Source organism: Atractosteus spatula, chromosome 11 (genome assembly GCF_055471065.1).
Source record: "Atractosteus spatula isolate fAtrSpa1 chromosome 11, fAtrSpa1.hap1, whole genome shotgun sequence".
Classification (NCBI taxonomy): domain Eukaryota; kingdom Metazoa; phylum Chordata; class Actinopteri; order Semionotiformes; family Lepisosteidae; genus Atractosteus; species Atractosteus spatula.
In genome coordinates, this window is record NC_142716.1 from 874,164 (window position 1) to 897,830 (window position 23,667).

Sequence of the window (23,667 nt, forward strand, 5' to 3'; positions counted from 1 at the left end):
CAATATCTTGCCCAAGTCTCAGGAAAGTCCCCCTGACAGGCATCTGAAAACATTCCACATCTTCAGCCGGCTGCTGGGGGCTCCTAGAGAGCACTCTGCCCTCACACACAACATGAAAAACTGAACACAGAATTAAAACCCTTAAACCACAGAAGCAAAAACGTTTACCAAAAACTTCCTTTCCTTTGTAGAATAACACCTTCTTGCAACGTAAAAGAACGTATAGAGTCTAAAAATAAATTAAGACCTCACGAAATCAAGATTGGCTGCCCATTTCAACAGTTAGTACTGTAGAGGTAAGGCAGTATATGTATTGCAGATGGGGTTATTTTATATATGGCACTTATGTTTTTTATTTATATTTTGTGTTATTTAAGATAATCTATGATCTGATACACGACTTCCCAAATGAGTAACTTTTCTTATGTTTTTAAGACCACATTAACACATGTCATGACTTGTGGATATCACAGTGATTATCCTGTAATAACAAGACCGCCAAACTGGGTTTAAAAAATAAGGAGGATATTCTGCTGCAGATCTACTCGTTTGTAAAAAGAGAATGTATTTCTTTCTGACTTGGAGCTTGGCACACTTTATACTGATTTTAGTGTATAGCATATGGATCCCACAATGATTCTTGAAGGAAAAAATTAAACAAAACTTGTAGATATTCTATGTTTATTTTGCCAAAAAAAAAGTTTGCTTAACTTCCAACTGTTGTCCTGACAGAAATGTGCTCTTTGACTCAGTTAGGTATGGAAATACAGTTATCAAATATATTTGTAAAACCACATCTATCTCCGTTTTGCCTATTTACAGTATATAGTTCTTCTACATTCGATTCTGTACAAAACCAGAAATACTCTTGGTTTTTCAGGGGCTTCAGTGGGGTGGAGTGAGTAGTGGATTTAGACCTTGGAAAGTCAGCATATTCAGTGTCTGACACTGTTTGGATAGATAAAATTAACAGCAGCCGCATTTGTCTTTACAATAAGAAAACAAGTGTCAAAGAGTATCAGCCTCTCTTCTGGCCCTCCTCAGCCCCACTGCGAGAGCCAGGGGAGGGCAGAATGAAGGGTCTGAAGGAGGAATACTGTGGACTGACTGGAGACAGTTGTATTTTCTTGTATCACCCATATTGGAGTCAAATTTGTAGTCGAGTTCTTCCAGATTCCTGGTAAGTCAGCTGATAAATCTGAGCAACTTGATGTGGCCTAAGAGAAAAAGCCCGTTCACAAAGAATCTTGCCTTGTGCCAGGACGATCTGAATTTGACGACATCTGTGAAACAGCACATTCAGCACTTAAGGAAAGTGAGAGATGAAAACATTGTATGCTGGGAAATTTACACACATCAGGGAACAGTCTAAAGATACACTCTCACCAACAGCAAGTTCACAAGGCAGCAGAAAGCATGCTTTGTTTACTTTGGTGTTGTACACACTCATTTGTGTTGACAAAGGATTTAGATACTACTGCAACAGCCCTAATACATATCTCAACTAATACAAAGATAGCTTCTTGTTTACCTAATAAAACTTAAATTGATGAGACCTGGTTTGACAGCAATGACATCACAAAATGTGACTCTTTCCAGGCAAGCTTAAATATCCATTTTCCTTACAAAATGCAAATTAAAGCCGTCACCAAAAATGAATATGTTAACTGACATTACAGGCAAAGGATTTGTTCTTTCCAGAGGGAAACAAAAGGGCAATATACAATGATAAATTAATGCTTGTTTGCATTTTTGTACCTTAACAAAACAGACCGATGTTCAATTAACGTATTGATTAATTTAATAATTTTATCCCTATTCATCCAGAAGGATCACAAAGCACTTTACAGACACAAGAGGAGACCATTCTCATCTGGGGGACACTGGCAGAGCAGGGGAAGAGAGAGAAAACTGATTTTCCAGCTGAACAGAAAGGAAACTTTTGGGTGGCTAAATTGTACTGCTCTCCTCTTACAAAAAGCCATTAAATCTTTAATGACCAAGAAGTAAAGACTTCAATTTAATACCTCTGGTGAAGAATGACACCTCCTACAGCACAAGATTGCCACCAACACCACTGACAGCAGCCTACAGTACATGTGTTCAGCCCACAGAATGGTCACATTCTTACCGTACACCTGACACCATGTTCTCCACAGCTGCTAGATTTTAAAAGCAACTTTGCTGCTCTGTCTTTCTAAAAGATGACAACAAGGTTAATCCCTGCCATTAAAACACATCTCACAAATACACTTAGAAACAAATTTAAGGAACTCTTTAGCTTTGTCTGTTTTGAACTTCCGTTTTAATATATGATTCTATTTTCTGATGAATAAAATTCAAGCTTCAAACTAGGAGGAGACTTTCATCATAACTTCTCATGTGACTTCTTCAAAAAACAGTGAAATAGAGGACACAGGTGGAAATTACAAGTTCGGTTGTCCTGTCAAATTCTAATAATGATGAAATGAGCTGATGAATACATAGATGGAGTGCTCAGTACTTTGACTTTAACTGGGCGGGCTGAGGAAGCATGAGCCAGATAATTGCTGCAACAGTGATGCTGGGTGGATGGGTAGAGAGAATGCACCGGGCTTAGCCAGTGATACTCTGAACAATCACAAGAAGAAAAAATACATGAACATACAGTTGCATTGTTATGCAAACATTAAATAAGAACCTTAAAAAATGTATCACTGCAATCCTTCCCTGTCTTAAGTGTGGTCAAAACCCCTTCTTACTCCAACATCTTGTCCGAACAAACAATAAATGTTTCAAGGTGTAGCACAAAGTAATTTTCTTTTTTAATGCTATTTTGAAAAACTAGATAAAGTTTTTTAGTTCGAGAAAAAGACTGCACGAATCGCCCCATGTTTGTCCTGTGTTTCTTTCCTCCTGTCACGCCCCCGTGCCACGCAGTCATTTTCCAGCCTAACTCCTGTCCCGCGAGAATCCAACAGAACACTGTATTTTCCTTGTCAGTAGAACCTTGCTGTTTCTGCAACACGTGTTGTTGAACCAGGTTTCCTGAGTTCCGGAGTTTGCCTTTCTGATCACACTTTCTTCACAAATGATAACAGTTTACTGCTCCTCAGCTTGGTGCTGTTACCAGTCACCTCCCACTGCAATATTTCCTGGTCTTCCAAACCAGATTCTCTTGTAAGGCTCCTGTTTGCTGTATACACCAACCTCCAGCCTTTCTGAGAAATCTCTCTGAACTCCTGCATTGTCTTTTGGTCTGTTCATCACATACTGTACTGTTATGCAGGTTGACTTACTAGGGTGACAACATGAAATACAAGAATGAACGCAATGTATTCTGAACATGGGGACAAGCAGCTGTGGAACAAGGAAGTGTCTTGGGACAGGGAGATGTTCCTGTTTTTGAGTTGCATGTGTGATGTTGAAGTGGGGAGAGGATATCCCTGCTATTAAACTTTATCCCACAAACAGTATGTGTGTGGGTTACCTTTTTTTTAATTTTGTTCCTGAATATTTTGGTAGAATGGAATTGCTTGGCAAGTATATTTATGTTCCCTGAAATTTGTTTTGTGAAATGCACTGCTTCATGTAATTAGTTTTTTATATCTTGTGTTTTTATGTAGGTAAGATTAATAAAGATAAAATCTTATTTGCCTACTGCAGCTATCTGTCTATCTACCTTTGCTTGGAAAATAGGGGGATTTGCTTCCAGCACATTTCCAAGCCTTTAGTTTCACGATCACACTCATAATTAAAGCACACATATAAAACAAGATCAGATTTGTCAGATTCTTCATTATCAGCAACTTTGAGCTTGACTCGTTTACTTTTAAACCATGTAATTTCATGATCAAAGTTTTGATTTATCTTCTTGTTTGGTTCCAAACTTATCTTCTGATTTCTCTTGAAACGGCACCCCAAGACATTGCTCGGCACAAGGCTTCAGATCTTTGGCTTTTATTTGAGTCTGCTGGCAGGTGCAAGTCAGTAACTTACTGATCTTTAAATCTGGAAGTCAATTAAAACACTGAGCAGTCAGCGCTTTTAAATACATCAGGTGAAGATCTAAGCTTAATGGGGAAACTCACTCCCCAATATCCTAGTTAGGAGCTTGGCAGAAGAGAAAATGCAAACACTAATGACACCTCTAGACTTACATACTCCTGCTTCAAATAACCTTGAAAAGAATCTGAAGCCTAAGGAGTGAATATACACCCCATTGGACACAGGAGAGGAGCAGTTTTAAGGTATCATGGCTGTCAAGCACAAGGTGCAGACTCCAGGCTACACTAGGCCCCTAGGATACTTTTTATGCTGTGCCCATCATCTTTGATTCAATTACTGCTGTTCTCCCTCATCTTCTTATCTTACAAATTCAAATCACAGGACTTTGAACCCAAATATAGGACACTAGCTGGAAGCCTTCTCTTATTCTTCAGAATAAGGCTTGGAGGCAAGCAGCGGTGCTCCTGGATGTTAATGTTCTCATTTTAAACTGGCTTCACTAGAAATGTTTCCAAATCGCACTGCACGTATACAGTATCACTGCTCAAGCAGCTAAACTGTTTTGTGCTGTCACTCCTAAAAAACACATTTGAATGTATTATTGAGCTATTCCTACAGCTAGAACTATGAGCAGAAACGCACTGAAAGTCTTCTTCAGCAGGCAGATCACCCCACAGGCCAGGGGACAGAAGCAGGAGAGCCCCAGCTGTGGTGACATGTGCAATCTGATCAGAGAGAAAGCGCTTTAGTTTTATCAACAAGCGCCTCCTTCTGGGGCTGGAAGTGCCACTGAATTGTCCTCAGCTAGGGCCTACTGTATCCCGAGACCCTGCGAGACTGGAAACACGTTACAGAAGTGGGGTGAGGAGAGAAGCAATGACGTGTCAGCTCTCACAGCTAAGATGCTGTGGCAGTAGAGGTGTGTCATCACTTTCATCAGCATCAGCATCACCATTTTCATGCAAATGGTGCAAATCACACCCGAGTGACATCCCAACACACTTAGCATAGAAACACGGAAGGCAGAGCAAGCAAGTGAGCAATAAAAAACTCACATTACCAGTGGCAGAAGGAGACACATTATAACAATCCATTAAAAACCTCTCTACAAAGAAATGTTTTAACTTAAGGTCTAAACAGTGTAAGAGAAGCAGCTTGTCTAGTGGCTTTAGTGAGAGAGGTTTAGCACAATGGCTTATAAATAAAGTGCCTCAGTATCAGACAGAAGGTGGTAAGCTGTGCTTTCACTTTGGTGGTTAGCCAATGGACCTTAAAATGACATTTAAACCAGTGTTATTCAATGCATTGTTGGGTAGGAAAACAATGCTTTCAAAACGAGAAGGGGAAATCCCAAAACATTGAAAATTCTTCAAACAAAAGTACAGTTTCCACAGCTGTGGAACGTTTTAATGCGTGTCAGAAATGGAGCCTTTGCTCCTCTTTAAGCAACACACACACTCAACCAGTACAACACAGAAACAAAGGTGCCGGCATCAGCAGCCACGTCCTTTTAGAACTGTTTTACGGACACGCTTGGCCACATAAGTTTGGAGCACATGACTGTGCACAATACTGCTGTCATCAATGCCATTGGCAGGCAGGTCTTGGGCCTTAGAAAGAGTACACCTTGCATCACCCTGGAAACTCAGCTCAACAATAATCTGTCAATGCACCTATGAATATGCAGCTTATCTGACAATCATCCTGGAGCAGATCTACAGCTCTGATAATTAGCTGTCAGCAGTGCCAGTGCCCTACAGTAAACCTGTAAGAGGCTGGCGATGAACTGGTGAAACGCTGTGCTCTTACATTGAGCACCTTTAAACAAAGAGCAGAAAACCCCCTAGTTTATGAAGCATCAGAAAGGTTTCTTCTCTGCTGGGGAAAAGCTGTCATTATAAGCACAATCAGCTTATCAAAGGCTTGTTGTTTTAAAAAAGTGTTACACGAGGAGAAACTTTTATCACTGAAATCTTCAGCTGTTAACACATCAAACTCTTAGTGCTTGAGCTACATATGTCAGTCGGCCTCTTCCATCTCTCAAAAATGCCAGCTCATTCTCACAAAAAGGGTTAGCAAAGCACACAGTATAATAAATGCTGTTGACAGAACTGTACATTTCTTACTGTGCTATTACATATAATATAATTGTCTTTATTACAGAACTAAATGTTGGGTGCCCAAGTCTAACAAAATGCAGATTTGGGAGTCAATATTTCTTAAAGCAGGAAATGGAGCTCAAACTGCTGCAGAATCAAAAAAGAGCTGCAGTCACATACTGTAGTTTTGTGCTCCATCTGCTGCACAGCACAAAGGCGTCTGACCACCATCATTTAAATTTCACCTTTTGTTCTGGTTTAAAAAAAATACAATACATCTCACAGAGACTCTGTCCAGCAGCTGGACCCACACTGGTCTGTCTGTGGTCTCCACTCTGCACACTACTGGCCATGTGGCCTATAAGCACCAGAAGAGACTGACACATTTTAAGTGTTTACTGTAGGTGTGGCCTCTGGAAAGGGATAGTCAGCTCCTGGCCTTCTGTCTAGCCAGAAAGGACACTCCTGAGACCATGAGCAAGGGTACAAATGAGAGGAGAAAGGCATTCAACTTCTATGATGTAGCTGGGAAGCTTGTTCCATACTCCCACAATCCTTTGTGTAAAATGGGCTCTAGTTTTCCATAAGAGACAAAACCCTCATGCAAGTGACATGCTGTGCAATCAGATGAGGGATTTTTAAATTTGAATACCAGGATTTTTTAATGACCTCATTAACACTAGCCTAGAAAGAGAATAATAGCTTCTTAACTCGGTCAGACTGAATTACCAGTTGTGTGACAGCCATCTGGCTCTGCCGAAATCAACAGGATGGCCACGAAACCATTGCAATCGTGATCCTTACTGGGATCCTGCCAGATGGCAACATCAAGTCTCATGTACCCAATAATCTGGCGACATGGCCCAGACTGGCCATGGCCTGCTGCCAGTCCTAACATCACACTGCAGTTGCACGACAGGGCCAGGACGATGCTGCTGCAGCTCTCCTACAGCCCTTTTGCCAGCTTAGAGTCCCATATTGTCAAACCTGGCAATGACCAGGGGCGCATTGATGAAAACAGCTTGCTAGCACAATGACAAGAACCTCCAGTGGTAGAGCCATTAGCAAGCATTAACACCCTTTCAATTTCCTAAAAGAGGCACCAGTTCATTGGCATCTAATCTGGCAAATGATGGAGACTCTTTTTGACTCATTCCGGCAATGTACTGTTAAGCTATGCAGGATCAACAGCACAGGTCTGATAGAGGGAGCAGGCTCCTGCTTCAGTAAGTCTGTCCATCGGATGGGTGAGGTTATCATTCTAAAAGTTGGACAAAGTCCATTCCTCACCAGTAATCACCTTGCTGTCCATATCGAAAGACATAATTGATTAAAAAACAATCAGCATTGTCTGTTAAAGACACTTAGAGTTTCTTATACTTCGTGTGTGGCATGGTTTTCTGTATTATTTCAGAAGCATGATATGTTTGCTCAGAGTACTCATAGGAACCCAATAGATAGACAACCTCAACGGCCTGATTGCATTTCTAATCAGAGGCTTCTGAGATAAAAGGAGGACAAATTGTTTTTGAATGCCTAACCCTTACAGGTACTGTGACTGTGACCTGGCAGGCAGTGGAGGAATAATAACTGTTCCCAGCACTCAGTCCAGCCTGCAGTCCAGCCTGCAGTCCAGCCTGCAGTCCCACTCTGTGCCCTGCACTTCAGGGACAGGCTCCAGGCCTCCATGGCCCATACGAGGAGTGAGCATCTTTCTGATGATGGATGGAGGGATGTTGCGGGTTGCGGAGGCACAGCGGAAGAATGGCGGGGGGCTGCAGTGGCGGAGTGCAGAACTGCGCTTGTTTCGTTGTGCCACGCTGCCCTCCCATGAAGGATGTTCCAGCGAACCTGCGCCGGGGCTGCAGCCCCCCGAACGCACTCCACATCACCTTGAGCAGCCCGTGGGCACCAGAGATCGTCCGTTACCGAGGCCTGCTCTGCTTCTGACATGCATATTAATCAAAGGAGCCAGGAGGTTTGTCTGCGACCTGCTGGTCATGTCTTTATTATTGCTGCACTCTGGTAAGGTGCTCTGGCTGGCTAAAAATAAATACAGAGGGAAAAAGAGGTGATGTACTCTTTTAAAAAAAGGATGTTAAAGGAAGAGTAGTGCACTGCTGGAGGAGAAGGATGGGCCTGTGCACAACAGTGTTGGGACAAGTGTCTCAGCACTTTTTACCCAAAGAAGCAGGAGCTTTAATATAGCTAGTAAACAGCGGTGCATGAGCCAGAAAGGGGATTTTAAGAAAGGAAAAAAACATTGTGATAAGATACATTCCAGGTGTTTAAGATAACAAGCGCGAGCAGGACTCTGAAGAACTGGTAATTCCAGGCCTGTGCTATGAATAAATACAAATATCATCCAAAACCACCAGGTAAAGAGCAGGTTCACTTTGCTGAGACCCTGCTTTGCAGGAATGTTGACAGTGCTGCTCATGTCACACAGTCCATTACTTCACGGCACGATCTAGGGCAGGTGGACACCTGTATGTATAAGATTCCCATTCTACACGGCTGCACTCATCCTGTCACCATCATGAAAGGGAATACTCAGAGGAAATGACAAACAGAACGCTCCCCGCATTTTACAGCTTCCTTTGCAAACAAATTACTGTCCTTAATCAATAAAAAAAACTTAGAACACTGTAGCGTGACTTTGTGACAGGAGTTCAATACTGTATGTATACGTGATTATGCACTGGAACATTACTGGCTAGGCTATTATGTTGTTTGGTGCTCTGTTGCCTGCCTCTCTGAAGTTTCACAACAGCGCAGATCCCAGCCCCCTGCTCCAGCACACACAGCATGTCTGAAGGATCGCAGGCGGTTCTGCAGCACCTCATTCGCGACTGATGCAGGACATGAGGAAAGGACAGCTGGCGTATCCGTTTACAGCACCAGCTCCAATTCCTCCACTTTCAATACTGAGGTAGCGAAGGCATGAAACTGCTTGAGCCAATTTGCACAGTGAGGTTCAGTGTCAGGTGTTGTGGAAATTCCTCCACTGACATTAGTCTGCCACCACATTTTAAACTTAACACAGGGGCAAAAATAAAGAAATGCAAAAATGAAAGTGAAAATAACAGCACACATACACTCAGGGTTCCCACCCTGAATACCTACCTGATAAAAAAACTTTACAGGAGTCAGAAGCGCTGCTGTTAATTAAAACCTCATAGCCATTGTCCATCATTCAGTCTATGTGTGTCTTTCAGAGCGACTCCACTCCACATGCACAGTTCTGCCTGCTGCTGGGTGTTGATGAAATCCTAGGAATGCCTTCCTGCAGAATCCTGCCTCCACTTCCTACTGCATCCCTGGGAGAATTCCCTCACCGTCGGCAGCTTCCTCGGTTATCCAACCCAGCTTAGCAGTGTCCCACCAGCAGTGTCCCCCCAGAGCACAACTTCCAGACCAACGTGCCACCACATTCGAAAGCAGGGCAAGGCAGTCAGCTGAGGAGGCTGTTTTTGTTTATTAAGGAAGTTGAGCAGCAGTCAGCCAATCACAGCTCGGCCAGCTGATCGTTGCTGCAGCAGGAGGAAATTGTTGCTGAAGTTTAGCTGCTCTGGGTTTTGGCTGTCTAGCACACTGCCTGGTTTCAGTGACAAAGGCAGCGGAGACTGTCAGAGCTGCAGCTCTGCTCCGATGTAAAACACAAGCCATGACGCTGCTCTGGGACACAGCTTTCCCACCCACAGTCATTTTGCACTCATTTGAATCTTTAGAGCAGTGAAGGTGCCACACAAAACACACAGCAGGTCACATGACTTCTCAGAAATCAACTGTTGGAGCCTGATAAAAAAAGAAAAAATGTCGCAAGGCCCTGGTACATTTCCTGAAACAGTAACTCACTGAGGAGTAGGTCTCTTTTAAGAACTGCCCTTAGAAAATATTTTCAATCAAATCACATGTAAACATATAGTATGCAATGTGATATTTTAACAGAACTCACGAAGGAAACTGCAATGCAGGCACAGATGGCATAAATCACACACTAAAATTACAGAAGCATTATTTCAGCCGGAGTCCGAGTATTGCTAAACACCAGACTCAAGCGATGGCTTCATATTATATTTTGGGCCGAGCCCCACTGTGCTGTACTTTCCTGTTTCAGAAATAATGTACATATACACGTTTCACAGGTGTTTTATTAAAAAATGACTAAGATACGACTAGGGCACAGTATTACAATCATAAAATATCTTGTTTTGCCCATATTTATTGTCAATTGTCAGGAACTTTAATTTATAAAAGCTTTGTTACGGTGCATAATGGTCAATGATGTGCACTTTTTTGTATTTTGTAATTACTGAAAGCTGTCGTGCAAACTGTATGTGGCTGAAAATGAGATGCAGTGTTTTTTAAAATAAATGTTAAAAGAAGCATTCAGCGTACATCATATTACTAGAAAAACAACAGCATTTCGGCTGCTTTGCCTACAGTGCTAAAGTAAATTCTATTTATTTCAGTGTTCATGTGTAATAATTTGTCAGGGTTTTTTCAGCACAAGCATCTTTTCCTAGCTTCAGATGGCTTCTTTCTTTAAAGAATTAAGCTTTGCTTTAGTGAAAGAGCTCAGTTATAATGGAGAGTTTATAGACAGTTTTTTAAAAAAATAGAAAGACCAGAATATCATATCCATCTAAAACATTCCAAAAGGTTGTACAAGAGCAGTAGAGTTGCCAATGAAGATAAGAACATTAAAGTACAATAAAGTAGATAAATTAAATGAACTGCATGGGGGAGGGGCTGTGTCTCAGGCAAACATGTGATAAAGGCTGGGAGTGCTGCAAGTACACTGCCCAACCGCACAAACATTTCCAGATCAGGGTCTCTGGGCTTATATATTGTATATATCTTCCTGTGTGCAAATATGTTGGTGTGCTAAGGTCTTTCACAGGTTGCACTGTTTAATTATTTTCATTTAATTATTTTTCTTCCGTATATTTTTGAGGATCTTGTTCTGCATATTTTACCATTTTGTTTTAAAATACTAGTTAATTCAGATAGATCTGTATTTTGGAGCAAATGAAGTAGCCTTTTAGCTTTATAGATGTGTACAGAGGAATTAATGGTGTTAGTGACGAGGAACACATGATGATCAATTCCTGTGATGGAAGAATTAATAGGTGGTCTGGATTGCCTCCTCACAGCACTGGGGCGCTGTCTGTGTGGAGTCTGGATGTTCTCCCTGTGTTTGCGTGGGTTTCCTCCGAATGCTCCGTTTTCCTCCCACAGTCCAGAAACATGCTGGTAGGTTAATTGGCTTCTGAGACAATTGGCTCTAGGTGTCCATGTCTGTGTTTGTGTCTGTCTGCCCTGTAAAACACTGGTTTCCTGTTCCTGTCCAGGATGTAACCTGCTCTGTGCCTGGTGCCTGTTAGGATAGGCTCTGGCTCCCCTGCAGTCCTGAATTGGTTAGAAAAGGGAGGGGGTGGAACAGCTAATACATTACTTTTTATTGCTGTAAAACATTATTTTAAGTGTTGTCTACCTTGAGTTGTTGTGGTCAGCTTTTTGGAAGATTCTGATCAGTGTGGATTAAAGATTGCTGATTGACAAGCTTGGTGTCTGTAAATCGCAGTTACAGATATTAGAAGAGTAGAAAACACTGCTGAAAGTTGTTGATGTATCCGATTGGTGATCACAAAACACACACACAGCTAGTTAGGCCTGATCGAGTCTACTTTGTCTGAGGTGTTCGCAGAGTTGTACAGAGGTCACTGCAGTGCCCAGGCACAGTATTCAGTCTGCAGGTCCGGAGTGCGTCTGGCAGGATGGATGCATGGTGTTGTTCATACCTGTTGTGGAAGGAGCAGGATGGGTGATGAGCTCCAGTGATTTGTGCAGCACTGTATTAAACATGCGCTGTCAGAAGTGGAGACATGAAAAGCTGAGCCATAATTGCTGATTTTCAATTCAATCAAACCTTAAAAGTAATGGAAAATGCCTAGCCCCTGAATCTGTGTGTATATACACCCTCTAAATCAAATCAGCTCTGAGGAGTGGGCGTTATTTACTCTAGGACTAGCTGGTAATCAGACATCAGGCATTCTATCCTTGGGACTCAAGGAGCTCTTTGATGCATTCACATCACCAATAAAATCTGTCAATGGCCCTTTACTTTTGTATTCCACTTAGAAGGCAAGTTTGTGTCCTCACCTGCCCCTTTGCACACAATAATTCTCTGGATGAGTCACATAATGAAATAGTCCACTAATTGGTCAAGCTCTTAAATTTGCAGTTTTAATTTTCTTCCATTTCAATGTTAATCAATCAACACACAGTAGATAAAAAGATGCAATGTCACAACATTTTCCATTCCTCGGGAAGAGAGTACTTTTTTGCACTGTGTATAACAGTGCTGTCTCGATTACTGTACCCAGTAGGAAAAAAATATGCAGTGGAGGGAAACACAAATTTTGACAACTATGGGAACAACATTCATATAGTGCTATTTCTCGCAACAGACAGATCAAGACCAGTTGTATAGAATTAGCAAGCATGACTGAGACAGAAGCAAAGACAGTTATATGTTAATTCCTATAAAGCCAGCATGCTCTTACATAATACATTAAGCTATGGGAAACACTTGAATCAAGAAACTGGACTGAGTTTAAAAGCAGAGTCTGCAGCAGACAGGCGTCCCCTCCAGACCTGCCTTTTGCCCATGAGGTCAGAGGGCTGGCTCTGGCTCAATGCCACCTTGTTTTAGACTTAGTGGTTGTTGAAAATAGGTGGAATGCAGTATAGGAGCAGAGAGTTATAGTAAACAAAATACTCAAAGCATTCACTTACAAAGCCAGAAATGAATCTCCTGAAGTTCACAAGTTGGAGGCCACTAGTCCACATCCAAAAGCCTCAGCCTGAGTCAGCTCAGCTGGGCGCCCTCTGGACTAAAACATTGGCACTTCCTTGTCTTGTTACTTCCTTTAGAGTGCATTGTGGGAGTTTGATCCAACAAATTGTTTAATTGCTTAATTGACCCTTAATTGCTTAGCTGACCTCTCAAGAAATTAAGGCAGATTTGGAACAAAGACCTTCAGATGCAGCTTTGGACTGTCTAGATGCAAAAGATTGGCAGAGGGATAGAGCAGGAATCAGGCCCTGCAGCTTTACTGTGTCTTTAATTCGTGCTTAAGGTCTGGGAAAGATGTGACTAATTAAGGAAATAATTAGCTGAAGTGGTTAAAGAACTCAGTCTGGAAGACCAGATTTCTAAGCTCCCCTGGGAAAGCAATTATTTTAAAATGTTTCAGTTTTTATTATTATATAAATTGTATTTACACATCTTAACATCAACAATACAGGGTGGAAGTCCATTAAATCAAGTCAAAGTAAATATTATGATGAAGAAATGGGAACCAGATACATTTGTGAGACAGCCTGCCTCTCTCTTTCAGAATTTCAGACAGATCAATATTCCTGCAAAAAGCCATTTAATTCACACTGTGTGCGTTCTGTGGGACTTGTCTTCCTAGCATATACACAGCATGTTGAAACTGAGCACTGCATTCTGGGCCACCTGTTAAGCTTGTTACTGTTGTCCGTGTTGGTGCGGGGTGTTCAGATGAAGAAGAAATGCTATGAGAGGGGCTTCAGCTCATTTCCATTTAGGGACTAACACTAAGCACTAACGAGGTTCAAGGCCACAAATGAATCTTCGTTAGACATTTACAACACGAACACTGGTCGGATCCGTACATATCAAGTCTACAACACGCTTATGTTCTTGTTATTTGTGAGGGTTACTAGGACCCGTGTTCCCTGAGCCGGGAAGAGGATGGGAAACTGGAAGGGACTCAGTTCTGAAACGTGGTGCCCCGTGAGAAGTTGTGGCTGACAACGTGACTGAAAGGAAAGGAACACAAACTTATGGACTTGTCCTCGAAAAAGCCAGGAATTCCCAGAGTTATTTAAAACACTAGACATTTGCTGTACTGTATATTTACTATATTTGAAGAATTTATGTCAGGGGTGTCAGACTCGGCTCCATGAGGGCCTGTTGTCTTGTGGCTTTTGTTTCAACCTGAATAGTGAATTAAACAATTAAACTAATTATTTTCTTTGACCTGAAAGAAAATAATTAGTTTAATAGGATGTTCTCAGTTACATAGTTGCTCTATTCATTTAATTAGCCACATGTATTTGTAGATAACTGTACCTTTAGAGAGTGAATATTTTAAGTAAACAACAGCAGAAGACATGAAGAAAAGCCCATACATGTCTAAGGAGATAATTAGCTTAATTGATTAATTGGCTACAGGGTTGAAACTAAAGGCTGAAGACACTACATGTACAGGAACTGAGTTTTGCACCTGACATAGACAGACTAAAATTTTTAATTCTTCAAATGCAGTAAATATATATAGTAAATAAAATAAAAAATAAAAATATTTTATCTGAATAAAATTGCCTGTTAATTTTCAATAGTTGTGTTTTTGCAGTATTTTGCATCTTAAATACAGATGACCAAGAAGGAAAACAAAACAATTTTGCTTTCTGGATGCAAAACCAAACATTTAATGCAATATAATTATATATATATAATTAGAAGAAGATTTTAATATGTGATACCAACATTATACTATACTTCATTCAGACAAAAGGGAATGAATATAAAAAGCTAACAACATGCCTAAACAATATAACATCTAATGCTCTTTATCAGATTTAAAGATTCTTGAAAAAAAGTACCTCTCTTTATGGTATAACATTGTGGTTAACATTTTAGAGTTTCAGGGTAAGTCAAACAGACATTTACAGCTTTACCTGTTGGTACCTGATGTAACGATGTCTAAATGTAAGACAGCAATAGACTCAATGCCACGATTTAAACAAACTGACTGCTGATTTAGTGTAAATGACCATTTAGAATCCTGCCATTTGCTTTAAAGCCAATTCCAATAACAGGCATCAAAATAGTCTTTGAGAAGAAGAAATTGTTCGACAGATGGGGTAGTGCAAACTCCGAGCGAGGCATTGCGCCAGTCTGCTAATATTAATACTGAGCCAGGAAGCTGTGAATACATCAGATATGCTAGCACCTAGAGAACGGAGACCACATGAAGCACTTTCCAATGTAATAAAATAAGCAGATTATTAACAGCACATTCTGTGTGTGAACATGTTAAATTGGTTAAATTTGAAATGTATCTTTGTCACTGCAGCAAGACTGAACAGTTTGTGACTATTTAAATTAAGGCAACTTAAAAAAGTTTTTTCTTTGTTCTCCCATTTATTATCTTCTTATTTAGTTTATTCTTTCTGCTACAACAAAACAACAGACTTTATAAAGGTCTGCTGTGGCATGCTCTGCCTCCTCATGTAACTTTTCCTCAGTGTAAGTTGCTGAGGCTTCCCATGAAATCTGGAATTGAGTGGACACTGACCAGCCTAGCTCCACATTATATAAAGATTTTTTTTTTTGAGTAAAGTCCAAGTGTTCATATGAAATCTGTTGATTCAGGCCTTCCATCCAGCAGCAGCCTTATTTTTTCCCGGGAGGTCTCCCATCCAGGTACTGGCCAGGCTCACAACTGCTGAGCTTCAGTGGGTTGTCAGTTATGAGTTGCAGGACGATATGGCTGTTGGCTGAATGTAATCTGTATCTCCACCTAAACCAGCAGTCATTTAAAGTATACTATACTATACTATACTATACATCAAGGGTACTGATTCTGTCTGAACACTGCATGTTGCTTCACCTGGTTCTTTACATATGCTATCTGTCTTAGAGGAAACCTCAGTGATGATGAATGTAGTTTATTTGCAGATCACAAGTTAAGAAATTTACTCATTCATCCCCTGACTGTACAGTTACAGGGCCAAGCTTGTGTGATGAGAGTAGAGATTTTCCACTGAACATTTCACACATTTTGATATTAAACATTTTGCAGTCTGATCAATCACATTGTACTGGCAGCAACCTTTTAATATTTGCCAGGTTCTTACAATTCCTTGCCTTTATTACAGCCCCATCTCAAGCTAAGGCTGTGTAACTGATAGCAGAGAGTGCTATATTTTACTGTGTCCATAAAGAATAGCTACGCTAACATCATTAATTTTAAATACGACATGTATAATAATGTATTCAATCTACATGTCGTATTCCACCATATGTTATGGGGCACAGGAACTGGAATTACCTGGCACTGCAGCTTGATTGCTTGCTGAAAAACTGCAGTTTGAATTATGTGTGACTGGTGGAGGAATTAAAAGTACATTTGTGAGAAGTGGCTTGATAGCACTGAAGCAAGCTCTCCTGATCCTCTGTCACATTCCCGACGAGGCGACGGGTTAAAATCTGTATGCTAATTGAGCAGGAAGGCAGGGCTGAGCAGCCCTATTTGGAAAGAAGAAAAAAGAAAACGCGTGATTCTGGAACATGCATGTAGAGCCAGGTTTTCTGTGCCATTGGGCCTCTGAGGAGGAAGGGAGTTGTATCTCCATAAAGAAAGGTACATTTTTTAGAACACCTGACATAAACAGTTACGGCTTCTTGCTCGCCACTTCCTGTCTTGACAGAAGCTGATTTTTAAAATCAACATTTTACACCAGTTACATGTGTTTAATGTGTCAGAATGTACTTCTGACATGAATTTTCATTAAAAAACAAAATTGGCAGGATTGTGTGCTGTTGATCCCTCTCTGTCAGGATTACTGGAATTTCTGGAGAACTGGCTACACAGTGGCTCCGTGTAATTGTGGATCTTGATTTTATAGAAATAAATGTTAGCAGTTGTTTAAAGCAACTGATATGTGCTAGCAATGTCAGACAAACACAAACTTTATACTGTTCTGCCTTCATAATGACAGCAATACCAAATATGCCTGAGAAGCTAATACAAACAACACACAGCAAACTGAAACAAACACATGGCTCATACATACTGTATATACATCTCTGAGCTGGAATACCCATATGTTTCAAGAAATGAAAGTTAATATTATCTTTTATCAAGTAAAATTATTTTAACTATTTTGTAATCTTACGCTATTTTAAAAGCTAAGCGACAGCACATAGACAGTGATTGAAGACGTTTTAGGCACGAGGGCCTGAAAGTCAATAAAAAGTGACAGATCAGGAAAGTTTAATTAGTAGATTTCCACAAACATACTTGCAAAATCCAAAGGCAAGATGTTTTAAAGAACAGTTTGAATTTATTAATACAGCTATAAGATGATCTTGTTAAGAAAGCAGCATTACCTTCACAGGGGATTTTGAATAGCAGTGAATACCACCTGGCACCGACAGGAACAGATGAGAAACGTGACAACCACATGTAGGCCGTACTGTCCGTGTAGCCTGTTGGTAGCTCCTGTAGTAGTTAATTGAGTCAATTGATCTCTTCTAACCATTTCTTGAAAGGAGCCAGAGTATTGGCTTCAACAACACGACTGGGTACCTTGTCTACACTCCCACAGTCCTGCGGAGAAGCATTTTCCTCATGTTGTCAGCTTTAAATGCTCTTCCACGTGGATTCCACCTGTGCCCTCTGCTTCCCGCCTCCCGCTGGCTCATGGCTGACATTGTCAGTGCCTGCGAGCAGTTTCAATGCTTCCATCAGGTCCTCCCATCGTCTTCTCTGCACAAGACAAAAGGCTTCAACTCCTTCAGCTTATCAGGCTGTTTCTCAGAGCTGGCCAGTCCCTTCAGCCCTGGAGTGTGTCTGGTTGCTGTTCTGTGGACTCATTCCAGGGCTTTAATAACTTTTCTATAATGTTGTGACCCAAACTGTGTACAATATTCTGAACGAGGGCTTACTAGTGTGTTATACCATTTTCACAGACCATCGTTTGATTTCAGTCCTATGCTTTTAACTGTGTATCTGTACAATCTGAATCAGTTTGAATACTTGAATTAGGTCCCCTTGTGGTCTCTGTTCTGTAATTGACAGAACTGAACTGAGGTGGGAATGAAGCTCTTTAAGGTTTCCTGCACACACAGTGTCTGGATGCAGGAGGAGCCTGGCTCTTCGTTCATCAGCAGAGCAGGCCGCGTGCTCAGGAACATGCACTCCATCTCATATCGAGTTTATTTCATTGTGTAATGACACATTAGAAGAGCGTCCCTTTAATATGTTTCTCTCATAAGAAGAAACATCGGATTGTGCACTTTGCAAAAGGTTATTCATACTTCCCCCAGAGGAAGGTTGAACTAAAATCAGATCACATCATTACCCTCTTGTCTTTTCACTCCGTGCTTTATTTTACTGATTTTTACAAAGCTTTGGAGCAAATTCGTTTTTCTAAGAGTTGTGTTTTGTCATCAGGAACAATGTTTACAGGTTACCGCATGGTGACCAAGGCATCCTACCCATGCTGCTGCTGTGATGACAGGCAGGCATCTATTTAAAGATGTGCAGCATTCGCAGTGCTGCACAAGCACGGAGAGCTGTCTCCTGCGCACACACTTGTCCACATCGGGGAGTTTGGCTCCTGCTAAGCAGTTTGTGATGGAACTTGGCAGCAGTGGAAACATCAGCTGTAGCAGCAGTGTCCATTGTATTTACTACATTAACAGCAAATAAGAGCCCCCTGACGCTGTGCATTAACACAATGAGCCTCGTGTTCTCAACTCTCTCTCTCTTTCTTTTTTATAACATCCAATGACAACAGCAGAGGTACTGTAGGTGAGCAAGGCTTCTACTTTATACAAATGTGTAATGAATATTTAAACGTAAAAATATTTAAAAATTAACCAGGTGTCCTTTCAGAGAAATCTGCCCCCTAGGCAACATGAATGGAAATGCAGTGGGAGGGATCTGGGGAAAGAGTACAAATTTTGAAAAGGATATTTTTCTTTCTACTTTTGGAACATTTTAAAACACTAAACATTGTTTCTCAAATAATAAGATACCAGAGACTAGATACAACCAGCTGCAGGTTGGGAAGCCACATCTGTTTATTGCAAGAACACACACAGCGCTCGGGGAGAGCAGGTGATCGAGAGCTGCTGCCTGCTGCCCAGAGTGTAGTTACACCAAGATCAGCTGCCCTCGTCTGTGCAGAACCAGTAGGAAACCTGCGCAGGGACTGGATGAGGAGAGTTGTGACTTGTGCAATGTGGTTCATGCCTAGTGACTGGTCAGGGAGCAGAAGACTCGCACAGTCTCCCTCTTGCCAGGACAGTGGTGACTGCCTCCTGGCTACAGCACAAACTGATGCTTCCTGCAGTCTCTGGCTTCTGTTTCCTTATGGCTAGTCTCTGCCCTGTATGGAAATACAATATAGAGTGTGCTTTTGCATTTAGGTGCCCAAATGTATTAATTGTAAGAGGGCAGTAGGTGCAGACAAGATGTACTCTTCTGCATTGGTGGAAAGGAACAAGTGAAGGTTGATTCTACTAAAGTAGAAAGGAGAGATGCAGATTTGAACCCTCAGTCATACATCTCAGCCTGCCCTCAGACCTTAAGTGCCTATACCAGGTGAGCTAGTCAGGAATCTAGCACAGAATCGTTTTAGTCTTGAACAGCGAAGACTATGAGCGGACCGGTTTCAAATATTCAGACTTCTCAAGAGCACTGATGGTTGTCAACCCAGTGGACGTCTTCAGAGGATAACGGGAAACAATGGGAAACCTCAATACACAAAGTAGAAACCACTTGGAGGTCCTGGAAACACTGACTTCTTTCAAGAAGATCCTCAGATTGTTCAACCACTAGGAGTCGCCTGACCTCCTGATCCCCTGTTACAGCTCTGAGGAGGATCGGGGGGGTAACTCGACTCAGCTGTCTGCCCTGTCGAACCCTAGCCCACCCAGATTCCATTCACAGGTCTCCATAGGCTGCACATGACTCACGGTCTCGGCCAGGCTCTTCCCGAAGACAGGTAGATCGACTTCCCTCTTTTGAGATACCGTACAAATTAAAGCTAAGCTTCTTCATCCTCATTCTGCTGTGAGCTACCGATTTTTCTGCTTTCCATGTGCCACGACAGTAAAGTACTATTGTGCCAGAAGGTCAGGCAATCTCATATCTAATCTAATTCTTACATTGTTTACTTAAAGGAAACATCGAACACAAAGAATGGGCTACGTCTGCTCGGCACTGAGAACATCAGTGGGAATGCTGGCTGGCAGGACAGATAGATAAACAGCATTATTGGATGCATTTAAAGGATTTGTATCAGCTTGATCTCCATCAATAACTTTTGAAGAGAGCTGATGCGTTACGTTATTTAACGTCAGCTAAAAGAGAGGTTCTATAGTGACCACACATCACGACCAATGTGGATGGCAGGGATGGGGAATGCAGTAAGAGGTTCTTCCCAAAGCACCCCACAAAACAGCCACACTGTGTGTCTCCACGGCTCCTCTCTGCCACAGAACCTCATCTGCCTGGGTTCGTCATTAACTTAAAAGCCACTTCTGCCACAAAGAGGTGCTGAGCCCCCTTGTGTCCGGATCTCCGACTGCTTCTCTGAGTGCTTCCTGCTTCACATCCAGGGATGGCCTGATACATTTCTAATATTTTCTTCTAATATTAGGAATCACCAATATTTTCCCACCCAGAATTAAAAAATAAATGAACGCCACACAAAAAAAAAAAATCAACCGGCGAAGCCGTGCCTTGGAGAAGTTTCCTGTTCATGCCTTGAGAAGCCTCTGTGCAGCCATGTGTTGGCTCTCTGGAGCCTGACAGTACAAAGCACAGCACTAACTCCCCGGCACTTCCTTCTGTAAACACAGTTGCAATAAATAAGTCAGGAGGCCAACCCCACAGGTGTCACTAATCAGCTGTAGTGTTTGCAGGACTGGAAGTGGAGTTCGTGGAGGGGAGGGGAACTACAGCTGGACACTGATGCAAATTCACAAAGGAAGAAAAAACAACTCGCAGAGCCACAAAGTTAAACAGGAAGACCTCTTCGTATCCCCGAGAACTACATGATCAAGAGCGGCTTTCACTTCCACTAATTAAATGGCAGTCCCCTCCTTTTCATAAAGCACACTCTTATTAAAACAAGCATCTATAGCCACTCCACTAGATAAATGACTTTACACCAAGAGCCATAAAGCCCATTAAATACCTTCTTTAGAAGTGGATCGGGTCCAAACACACAATCAAAGGATTTCACTGGGATTATCTTAGATTAGAAACACTGAGAGAAAAATGAGGAGATGACAGGATATAAGACATTGAAAGGATAAATTAGCAGCTACATACCAAACCAAAACTTTGCGATGCTTATTTAAAAGCAAAAAACAGAGAAGAAGGCAGAAATACAAAGGTACATTAACTCCCACACCCAAATTAAACAGTACATCTGCAAACCTTGTGAAAGCTTTCTTCTCAACCGGTTCTCCATATGTAAATAAAGATTACATGCGGTCTAGAAAATAAGAAAGAAAAGACAAATAAATAAAACAAAGACTGTCCTTTTGAGCATGCAGTAGGCTGCACTAACCCTTTTCTCTTTCTCATCGCAAGTTTTATATAGACAGCAAAAAGCAAACTGCGCCAAACTCTGACAATTCAAAGAAAACCATGAGATGCCTTTGACAAACAAGACAGTTTCTGGTCACATAAATGTGATAAAAGAAGTGACTGCGCAGTGATAAATTCTTCAAAGTGCACTTTTCTTATGGTTTACTAAAACTTGCTGACTTTTGAGTATCTTCTATTGAGTAACACACTTTAATGACTCTAATGCTCAGTAGTTTCTTTCTGAAATATCACTATAAAATAGTTTGAACTAATTAAAAGCCTTTAAAAGTCATACATAAGCAGTTGTCTAAGTGATCAGTCGGTTTTCACACCTCTTTTCAATCAACTTTAGAAGAAAACAACACTTTCTTCACTCTAAGAAAAGTTGAAAACTTCACAGTACTCAGAATGTTGTGCAATATTGTGCAAGACTATTGAATTCACATTAAATAAATGTGATTAAAGTGCCTAGCACGGTCAAAATACTGTATACTTGCAGTTATCAATCACGAATGGCAAGTTACATGAAAGTGTAATTAAAAGAAATAATTGATGGGATGTAGCTGATAGGATTGACAGCATCAACTGGTTTCTGTTGCTCAGTATAAAAGCCTTTTTACATCGGAGACCTGACACAGCTGCAAACAAACTCTGACAGACTCAACCTGTGTTGCAAACACTGAACTTTCAAAACATGCAGTGCCTCTTACTTCAAAATTGTTTGGGCAGTTAAGTCAACAGAAGAAGAGGCTGTCAAGTTTACAGAGACATGGTAAGATTTTATTAATTGTCTTCTTTTATTTCACTGAAGTCAGAAATTCAAAAATATAGTATAGAAACTATAAAGAGCTTTTTTTTAAAAAAAAGAAATGAATAGGGTTCTTCTTAAGCTTATTGGAAGAGATTTAAAATTATATCACATTAGATATGTAAGTAATCGGAACTTCTTTACATATTTTAAACAGAATTAGAGGCCTTTTATCACATTTTATGCAAGGCTTTGAACTTCTACCAGGGAGTAACAAAGACAAGGCCTGGCTTCCACAGGGTTTTGCATGCTAAACACCTGACCTGTATACAGAAGAGAATTTTAGGATCCACATTTCACAAAGTTTCCATTCAGACAGTTGTCAGACTTGTTCCAATAGACAATGAATCCCTGAATAAATGCAATACCTACAGAACCTTTTCAGACAAGGAAATATTCCTTTCAGTGCTTAGAGTTTCTTCGCTTTCGTTTTAAATCCAGCGGTCCTCCTTCATTAATCAGCTTCTGGGAAGTAGAATAGTGCCTAGATGTTGCTACATCTCCGCTTGGAAAGAGCGGAAAAGTCACATTTGAATGTTCTTTTCTTCAGTCAGATTTTTCTCGAACAAAAAGAAATATAAGAAAATTGTTCAAAGCACATCTCTGCAAAAGACAAAAATAAACCAGTATCCACGTCAAGGGGGTTTTAAGTCTCTTTTACATTTATAATTTATTTCTTAAAACCTTAAAATTTGTTTCATTTTAAGACAAACCTTTTCAGTGTATTTTTAACCTTTTATTCTTTCTACCAAAATCATCTTTTTGGAATTATATTCATAGGTGTAGCCTTACTTGTTCATTCTGATGAAGCACTGTCAGACTCTCAGGATAAGCCTCGTGACCAGTTACCGTTAACAATAGAAGAATCTGCCAGCACATGCTGGAGAAAAAAATAATTGCACGGACTTTATGTTGACAACAGCGCACTGTGTGTTCAAAGCAGAAACATCTGCTTTATTTCCTTTCAAAGAGACAGCTAATGAATTACATTTTTTTCTTCTCTTGAGGGTCCTGTAAATGGGAGTACAAGCAAAACCCAGGTTTAGAAAGTCTATAGAAAGAAAGCGTTTTGTTCACTGAAGAAATCCACCATTTGCGTATCTTGTTAGCATCGTGTTTGTATAATGCTATGTGAAAGAGTTCCAATGTTTTTTAAAGGCTTTTTTTTTCATCACAAGGCCTGTAAAGGCTTTCTTCAATGACCTACTTCTCTCACCTTTGCTGTTTTTGTTTCATTAAAGCTTCACATGTAAATAAAAACCATAAGGATGTAGGAAAGGTTACAAATTGGTAACTGCCAAAAACATTTGGTTGCTCGTAATTTTCTGATCCAAGACTC

At 40.9% G+C, this 23,667-nt stretch overlaps 1 protein-coding gene across 1 annotated transcript in view; it reads right to left on the bottom strand.

Moving 5' to 3' along the window:
* LOC148823263 (uncharacterized) overlaps nt 1–9,539 on the bottom strand; it is a 101,686-nt gene extending 92,147 nt beyond the window's left edge. The window contains exon 1 of the mRNA XM_088927396.1: nt 9,213–9,539. Within this exon, the coding sequence (XP_088783522.1) occupies nt 9,213–9,282 (70 nt within the window). The 5' untranslated portion in view covers nt 9,283–9,539. The remainder of the gene's footprint in view (nt 1–9,212) is intronic.
* Nucleotides 9,540–23,667: the final 14,128 nt, after the last annotated feature.